The 10086-nt window shown below is 37.4% G+C and overlaps 1 protein-coding gene across 1 annotated transcript; it reads left to right on the top strand.

Annotated features, from left to right (window-relative positions):
* The first annotated feature begins 4814 nt into the window (after window positions 1–4814).
* On the top strand, window positions 4815–5051 carry LOC107148840 (small EDRK-rich factor 2-like). Its single transcript, XM_048802427.1, has one exon. It carries the CDS (start codon window positions 4815–4817, stop codon window positions 4947–4949), a length of 135 nt encoding a protein of 44 aa, XP_048658384.1. The 3' UTR covers window positions 4950–5051.
* The last annotated feature ends 5035 nt before the right edge of the window (window positions 5052–10086 follow it).

Raw genomic sequence — 10086 nt, 5'->3', positions numbered from 1 at the left:
TTCTCCTCATCGAGGTGAGTTAAAGGGCCCTCGCTGAAACATAATACTGAATGGTAATTTTTAAAAAAAATTCACAGAACTACAGAGAGTTGGTAAGTTGAGCATAAGAAATAATACCTTAGAGATGTGCCAGCTCCCACCACCAGCAGAGCAGAGCAGAACATGCAGACAAAAGAGATGTGTGGCTATAGTCTAAAAAAAAATTAAAAATAAAGAAAAATTGACATAGCCAGGTGTGGTGGTGCACATCTGTAATCCCAGTAGCTCAGGAGCCTGAGGCAGGAGGATTTCAAGTTCAAAACCAACCTCAGAAACTTAGTGAGGCCCTAAGCAACTCAGCAAGACCCTGTCTCTAAATAAAATATAAAAAAGGGTTGGGGATGTGGCTCAGTGGTTACGTGCCCCTGGGTTCAAGTCATGGTACCAAAAAGAAAGAAAGAAAAAGAAAAATTGAGCTGGAGAAACCTGTGGTTTACAGAGGAAGGCTGATTTCAATGGACACAGAGTTGGTGGTAAAAACAAATCCAAAGCAATCCACTGGGGTGAAAGGATTCCATGGGGGTAGCAAACCCTCTAGGGGCAGCGAACCTTCCATGTGCAGCCCCCCCCATCAGGCAGTGCATTCTGGCAGATGAGGAAAATATTCCTAGGCACTGCATCTGGCCCAGCTCGTGGACCTAACAGAGAAGGGAAACTGGGAACTCATAAAGGAAGTTACTGGCAGACAACAAAAATATTCCAAGAGGATGCTGGATTCAGACACAAAGAACATTTTACCTGGATGTTCAGCCCGGGGGTCCAAAGCGAGAAAGGTCCCACAATGGCTAGCACCCCCTGCAAGCTATTGTGAAGATGCTCATTGCAGCCAGGCAAGCGTATCGCACTCCAGGGTGGATATCTGTATTACACATTTCATCAGCACTCCCCTCTCTATCCTGCCCAATATTGGGAGACTGGAAACTGAGAGCTGCTACACCCAGCTGGAAGCTAGGCAAGGAGCACAAGGACAGTGGCCAAACATACAGAGCCAAAAATCAAGACTGAAAATCTATCCCTTCCAGCAGCTTTGACCACCACAGTGGAAACAAACCCTTTATCTCTCATGAAGATTCTTTTTCTTTTTCCTTTTTCCTCTTTTCTTTTTTCTCCATCTGCCCATTTTTTTTACACTTTTTAAACTAACATTTTTTAAACATCATTTTATTGTATTATTCTTGCTTCTTTTTTCATTATGAATAATTTTGTGTGTATGTGAGTGTGCATGTGTGGATGTGTATGCTTTCACTGCATGGATATATTTAAATGTACACAGATTCCTACAATGTACACATTAATTACTATGCCCTGTACTTGTTCATTATTTAGCTTAGATTAGACTTAGGAGGGTACAATTATACACGGGTTCTAATTGTTTCAATCTTTCATTTGTTGGTTCGTTATACCTCAGCCTTCCTATCTGCCTTCTTCACTCTCTTTCTCAGTTAATAGCCAAAATTTCCTATTCCCTGTTCCTCTCTTTTTCTATTACTTCCAGTTAACTTATTAGTCCCTCTTCTTTGCTGAAGACTCCTATTCCCTATCTCTTGCCTCTCCTCTGATTACACTTCTAATTTTCTCTTGCTTTCCTACCTTACTTTTTCTTACTTATGAAATGTACTCCCACTAAATAATAGAAATTATATGGACTCTATAATTCCTACCCCATTCAAATTGTGACTATTACTATAGTGGACAAGATAGTAGACACCTGCTATTGAATGCCTAATCTAGTTCACAGTTTTTTATTGTTAGTACTATGGTTAAACACTAACTCCACCATTCCCATATGGGTGGCAATTAGTGTTATAGATGTCAAAGTAGATACCAGACATTTATCTTAAAGCTGTACATCTGTTGCTAATATTAGTGCCATACTTGGCCCCCCTCCCTCTAATAGGGGCTAAAAAGAGATTGGGCCACTCAAGATCACTCAATCTCAACCAAGCAACAGTGAATCTCACTCCACACAAAATCTAATCCCAAATGAGCCCTGACCTTACTCTAACTCAAAGAAGTGAGGAGACAAAAGCTCCAAACCAATAACAAGGATCCAAGCAGGAACAATCAGAGAGGAGCCTCAGATCCTACCCCTTGACATCTACTCATATCAAAAACAGAGAAGTCCCAGAATAAATAACACAATTGCACACAAAAGGACATGGGTTAAAGAGGAATGGGAATCCATTTCAACTGATGCCCAAGTCCAAGACCTCTGAAAATGTGAAGAAACAGGCAAATAAATCGCCCCCCATCACAATCCCCCAATAAAGGGCCCTACTGATATTGATGTAGATGAAATCCCAGAGAAAGATTATAAAAAATTGATTATTGCCAGGCACTGTGGCTCATGCCTGTAACCCCAGAAGCTCAGGAGGCTGAGGCAGGAGGATAACAAGTTCAAAGCCAGACTCAGCAACTTAGCAAGATCCTAAGCAACTCAGCAAGACCTGTCTCTAAATATGAAAAATGGCTGAGAATATAGCTCAGTGGTTAAGCTTTCCTGGGCTCAATCCCTGGTACAAAAAAAAAAAATCTAACACCTGATTATTAAAATATTCAATGAACATAAGGAAGATCAAAGGAATTAAGAGAACAAATTCAGAAGATGAAAGACCACCTCAGTAAAGAAATAGAAAAAGTGAAAATAAACCAATCAGAACTCCTAGATACGGAAAACACAACCAATGAAATTAAAAATTTACTTGACAGCATCACTAACAGATTAGACTGTACAGAAAATAGAACTTTAGCCCTTAAAGACAGAACTTCAGGCATTGAAGACAGGATATATGAACTTGCACACAGAATTCAATAAACAGAAAAAAACTATAGAACATGATCAGAATATACTGGGACAACATCAAAAAATCAAACCTACAATCACTGGGATAGAAGAGAACATAGAGATACAAGCTAAGGCATTAAGAATATTTTCAATGAGATAGTTACAGAAAACTTTTCCCATATCAGAAATGAGATAGACATCCACATACAGGATGCTTACAGGACTCTCCAAGACACATTATAATCAAAATACTTAACATAGAAAATAAGGAAAGAATACTAAAAGCTGCAAGAGAGAAACATCAAGTCACATTTAGAGGCAAACCAACAAGGCTCACTTCTGATTTCTCAGTTCAGATCCTAAAATCAAGGAGTGCCTGTAATGAGATATTTCAAGCTCTAAAAGAAAACAACTGGTAGGCAAGATTACTGTATCTAGTAAAGGTCAGTTTCAAATTCTAGGGTGAAATAAAAACTTTTCATAAGAATAAACTAAAATAATTCATGACCACTATGCCTGTACTCAAAGATAAACTGCATACAAAAGAACTAAAAAACAAATCCCAGAACCCAAATACAGAAAGATCACTAAATGAAAGTCAAGAGAGTATTGAATATAGCAAAAAAACAAAACTGCAGGAAACCACAAATACATATTCATAGTAACACTGAAAGTTAATGGTCTTGACTCCTTGATTAAAAGACACACATTAGCATAATGAATCAAAAAAAAACTGTTTGCTGTTTTCAAAAGCCTCATAAGCAAAGACATTCATGGGCTGACAGTAAAAAGATGAGGGGAAAAAATTCCATGCTTATGGACTCTGAAAACAAGCAGGAGTAGCTATTCTCATATCTGACAAAGCTGATTTCAAATAAAATTTAATCAGAAAAAGCTGGGCACAGTGGCACAGGTCTGTAATCCCAGTGGCTCAGGACACTGAGTCAGGAGGATTGGGAGTTGAAAGCCAGCCTTAGCAATAGTGAGGCACTAAGCAACTTAGTGAGAACTTATCTCTAAAAAAAAAATACAAAATAGGGCTTGGTTCAGTGGTCAAGTGTCCCTGAGTTCAATCCAGGTACCCACCAAAAGGAAATTAATCAGAAAAGACAAAGAAGGAGCCGGGCATGGTGGCTCACACCTGTAATCCCAGTGGCCCAGGCTGAGACAGGAGGATTGCAAGTTCAAAGCCAGCCTCAGCAATGGTGAGGCACTAAGCAACATAGTGAGACCCTGTCTCTAAATAAAATACAAAATGGGGCTGGGATGGTCAAGTGCCCCTGAGTTTCAGAAAAAAAAAAAAAAAGAAAGAAAGAAAGACAAAGAATGGCACTACATTCTGGATGTAAGGAGCAATCCAACAAGAAGATATAATAATAGCAAACATTTATGCCCCAAATGTTAGCACACCCAAGTGTGTGTGTGTGTGTGTGTGTGTGTATTAAATACAACGTTAAATCCAGATAGACCCCAGCAAAATAATACTGGGCAATTTAAACATACCTTATCATCAATAGATAGGTCCTCAAAACATAAAATCAATAAAGATATCTCCAACCTAAATAACACTATAAATCAAATGGACCTTACAGACATCTACTGAGTATTTGACCCCCCCAAACATCTGAATTTACCTTCTCCTCAGGAGTTCATGGAACTTTTTCCAAAATATACCATATTCTAGGTCAAAAGTAAATCTTAGCAAATAAAAAAGCTGATATGATTCCATGCATCCTATCTGATCATAATGAAATAAAACCATAAATCAACAGCAAGAAAAATAATAGAACCCACATAAATACATAAAGGTCGAACAATATTTTCTTAAATGAAGACTGGATCAAAGAAGAAATAAGAATAGAAATCAAGAAATTTTTAGAAATGAATGAGAACAGAAATACAACATATCAAAACCTCTGGGACAGAACACCAGACAGAATGAAGGGATGCAATAGAGACAGACCAACATGAGCTTGCCTGCAAGAAGAAGATGAAAAGGCAGAATGATTCAGTTAAGAGAAAGCATCAAGATGATGGGCTTTTGGCTGCCACCTACAAGCAGGGGAACTTGGAGATCATGCAGCAGAAACAGAAAAAGGCAAAGAAGAAGAAGGAACCCAAGTAGCTTTGTGGCTTTGTGTCCAACTCTCTTCCCTTTGCTTGTGTAGCTGGAGTCAGTCCCACCATGCTCACATTTCCTTCTATAGTGCTCACAGACCCCAGCACTGATGGCATTCCCTTTGCTCTGAGTCTGCAGAGGGTCCCTTTTGTGGTTCTTTACCCTCAGGTAGACTTTCTCCCTCTGGGCCACTCCTGGGGTTGAGGAGGTTACCCCTTCCCAGTGTTTTTTATTTCTGTGGGGTACAACCCAAAGTATTAAAAGTACCTTGTCATTAAAATATACGTGTATGGGGCTGGGATGTGGCTCAAGCGGTAGCGCGCTCGCCTGGCATGCGTGGGGCTCTGGGTTTGATCCTCAGCACTACATAAAAATAAAAAAATAAAGATGTTGTGTCCGCTGAGAACTAAAAAATAAATAAATAAAAATATATTTGTATGTGTGTATGTACGTCTATATATCTATATATCTATATCTATCTATCTATCTATATATATATATATATATATATATATATACATATATATATATATAATACTGGGCAATTTATGAAAAGAGTTCTAAGAGGAAAATTTACAGCACTGAGTGCCTACATTAAAAAAAAAATAGACCCCAAATAAATAAGCTTATGCTCCACCTGAAGGCCTTAGAAAAAGAGGAACAAAATAATTCCAAAATCAGTAGAAGACAGAAAATAATTAAGAACAGAGCCAAAATTAGTAAAATTGAAAATTTAAAAAAAAAATTCAGAATCAATGCTATGAAGAGTTGGTTCTTCAAAAAGATAAATAAGATTGATAAACCCTTAGCCAAACTAACCAAAAGAAAGATGAACCCAAATCAATAAAATTAGAGATGAAAAAGGAGAGATCACCATAGACCGTTCTGAAATCCAGAGGATCATCAGAACCTATTTTGAAAATTGATACTCCAAAACAATGAAAAATCTGGAAGACATTGGCAAATTTCTAGACATATGTGACCTACCCATATTGAATCAGGAAGATATAGAGAACCTGAACAGACCAATATCAAGTAACAAAACTGAAACAGGAATTAAAAGCCTTCCACAAATGGAAAATCCAGGATCAGACAGATTCTCATATGAGTTCTACCAAACTGTTAAAGAAGAACTAACAAATTCTCAAATTATTCCATAAAATTGAATTGGAGGGAACACTCCCAAATACATGAAGCTGGGATAATCCTGATACCAAAACAATACAAAGATGTCTCAAGGAAAGAAAACTGCAGTATCCCTGATGAACATAAGTGCAAAAATCCTTAGTAAAATATTAGCCAACTACATTCAGAAACACATCAAGAAGATGATACACCATAATCAAATGGGTTTTATTCCACGGGTACAAGTTTGGTTCAGCATACACAAATCAATAAATGTAATTCAGCAATTAAACAATTAAGGACAAGAATCACATGATCATCTCAATAGATGCAGAAAAGGCTCTCAATAAAATCCAGCACCCATTCGTTTTGAAAATAGTGGAGAAGCTAGGAATAGAAGGAACTTATCTCAAAATCATAAAAGCTATTTATGTCTGGACCTAACAGACATTTACAGAGTATTTATGACAAACCCAAAGTTAACATCACACTGAATGGAGAAAAACTAAAAATTTCCATGAAAGTCAGGAACAAAACAAAACTATTCACTCTCACCACTCCTATTCAATATAGTCCTTGAAATATTAGCCAGAACAATTAGGGAAGAGAAGGAAATCAAAGGGATTCAGATAGGAAAAGAAGTGGAGCTATCTCTGTTTGCTAATGACATGATCTTATATCTAGAAAAAACAAAAAACTCTACCACAAGACCTCTAGAGATTATAAATGAGTTTAGCAAAGTAGCAGGATATAGATCAATCCCCATAAATCAATAGCTTTCCTAATATTCTGACAGGGATTCAGCCAAGGAAGAAATCAGGAAAACTCTCCTAATCACAATAACCTAAAAAAAAAAGAAAGGAAGGAAGAAAGAAAGAAAGAAAAGAAAAAGTTGGGAATTAATCTAAGAAAGAAAGAAAGAGAGAGAGAGAGAGAGAGAGAGAAAGAAAGAAAAGAAAAAGTTGGGAATTAATCTAACCAAGAAACTCTATAATAAAAAGTATAGAACATTGTGGGGAGCATGGATGGATTAGACAAACTCTAGATAGAGCAAAGGGAGGGAGGGGAAGAGAGAGGGCATGGGGCTAGGAAAGATAGTGGAATGAGATGGACATCATTACCCTAAGTACATGTATGAAGACATGAATGGTGTGAATATACTTTGCGTACAATCAGAGATATGAAAAATTGTGCTCTATATGTATAATATGAATTGTAATGCATTTTGCTGTCATACATAACAAATTAGAATAAAAAAATTATAGAACACTGAAAAAATTGAAGAAGACCTTAGAGATCAAAAGACATCCCATGTTCTTGGATAGGCAGAATTAATATTGTCAAAAAGGCCATACTACAAAAAGCAATATACAGATTCAATGCAATCCCCATGAAAATATCAATGATACTCTTTACTGAACTAGAAAAAACAATTCTTAAATTCATTTGGAAGTAGAGAAACTAAATAGCCAATGCAATACTAAGAAAGAAAAACAAAGCAGAAGACATCACAATACCTGAGCTGAAAGTATACTATAGAACTGTAGTAACAAAAACGGCATGGGCTGGGTGCAGTGGTGCACAATTGTAATCCCAGCTGCTCTGAAGGCTGAGGCAGGAGGACCATGAGTTCAAAGCCAGCCTCAGCAATGGTGAGGTGCTAAGCAACTCAGTGAGACCCTGTCTCTAAATAAATTATACAAAATTGGGCTGGGTATGTGGCTCAGTAGTTAAGTGCCCCTGAGTTCAATCCCTGTACACCACCCACCCAAAGGAAAACAGCATTAGCATCAAAATAGACATGAAGACCAATGGAACAATATAGAAAAAAGAGAGACAAACCCTCATACTTACAGCCATCTGATACTTGAAAAAGGTGCAAAAATATATTTTGGAGAAAAGAAAGCCATTTTAACAAATGGCACTGAGAAAACTGGATAGCTAAATGTAGAAAAAAGGAAACTAGATCCTTATCTCTCACCCTGTACAAAACTCAAATCAAAATGGATCAAAGACCTAGGAATTAAACCAGAAACATTGAAACTGCTAGAAGAAAATATAAGGTCAACACTCCATCATGTTGCTGGTACTGACTTCCTTAACAATACCTGTAAAGTGTAGGAAATAAAACCAAGAATCAATAAGAGGGATGCCATCAAACTAAAAAGTTTGTGTACAGCAAAGGAAACAGTTAAGAACATGAAGAGAGAGCCTACAGAATGGGAGAAAATATTTGCCTTCTACTTCAATAGGGAGTTAATATCCAGAATATATAAAGAACTAAAAAAACTTAAGACACACACACACACACACCAAATAACCCAATCAATAAATGGGCAAAAAAAAATTAAACAGACGTTTCTCAAAAGAAGAAATACAAATGACAAACAAATATATGAAAAAAAAAATGTTCAACATTTCTAGCAGTCAGGGAAATACAAATCAAAACTACACTAAGATTTCTACTTTTTTTTTTAAGTTGTAGATGGACACTACCTTTATTATTTTTTTTTAATGTGGTGCTAAAGATTGAACCCAGTGCCTCACATGTGCTAGGCAATCACTCTACCACTGAGCCACAACCCCAACCCCCAAGCTTTCTATTTTACTCCATTTAGAATGGCAATGACAGAGAATACAAACAATAATAAATACTGGCAAGGATGTGGCGGCAAAAGTACACTTATACATTGCTAGTGGGAATGCAGACGAGTACAACCACACTGGAAAGCAGCGTGGAGTTTCCTCCAAAAAGGAGGGATGGATCCACCGATTGACCTAGCTATCCCACTCCTGGATATTTTCCCAAGAGAACAAAAATCGGTATACTACAGCAATACAGCCACCTCAATATTTATAGTAGCACGGTTCACAATAGTTGAATTATAGAATCAACCCAGATGCCCATCAACAGATGAATTGGTTAAGAAATAGTGATATATGCACACAATGGAGTTCTGTTCAGCCATAAGCAAGAACAAAATTATGGCATTTGCTGGTAAATGAAAGGAAATGGAGAAAATCATGCTAAGTGAAATAAGCCAAACTTAGAAACTCAAAAGTCAAATGTTTTCACTTATATGTAGAAGCTAGATAAAAATAAAGGAAAGGAGAGGGCAAGATAGCACATTATAAAGATAAAGGGAAGATATGTAGTGTAAAATAAGCATGAGGCAAAGTAGAGCTGGACATGGAGGCACATGCCTGTAATCCCAGCGGCTACAGAGGCTGAGGCAGGGGAATAGTGAATTCAAAGCCAGGCTCAGCAACTTTGCAAGACCCTAAGCAACTCAGCAAGATGCTGTCACTAAATATAAATATAAAAAAGGATTGGGGATGTGGCTCAGTGTCAGTGGTCAATCTTCAGCAACTGACCCCCTCCCCCAGCAAAAAAAAAAAAAAAAAANCAGTGCTGTAAATTTTCCTCTTAGAACTCTTTTCATAAATTGCCCAGTATTATATATATATATATGTATATATATTAGTTGTAGTTTGACAGAATACTTTTATTTTATTTATTTATTTTTATGTGGTGTTGAGGATTGAATCCAGGACCTCGCACATGCTAGGCAAGAGCTCTACCGCTGAGCCCTTGAAAGAAGGCCTTTTAAAGAAAGAAGTTACTTGTAAAGGAATTCCTTATGAAGGACAATCCTCTCCCCCATTCTCCTTCCTCTGCTCTGCTGAGGTCAGATCATAGTCTTAAGGCAAAGTGGAGGGAAAGGGGAGGCAATGCAGAATGAATTCTTAAAACGTTGTGTTATGTACATATATAAATATACTATGGGGAATTTCACCTTTATGTATAAGTAAAAAGGGCCAATCAAATATGAATAAATGGATGAGCCAAAGGAAGTCTATCAGAGTAGAGGAAGGAGAATGGGGCAGGAGGGAGGACAAGAGGGAAAAGGGGAATTGTGAAATGTAATCAAATTTCATGCATGTGTGAGTTTTCTGGCATGAGTCCAACCACTATATATCACTATAAAGTTCTAATGAACAAAAAGGGGGGGGGGGG

This window comes from Marmota marmota, unplaced genomic scaffold (assembly GCF_001458135.2).
Source record: "Marmota marmota marmota unplaced genomic scaffold, marMar, whole genome shotgun sequence".
Taxonomy (NCBI): domain Eukaryota; kingdom Metazoa; phylum Chordata; class Mammalia; order Rodentia; family Sciuridae; genus Marmota; species Marmota marmota.
This window is presented reverse-complemented; position numbering and strand designations above follow the sequence as displayed.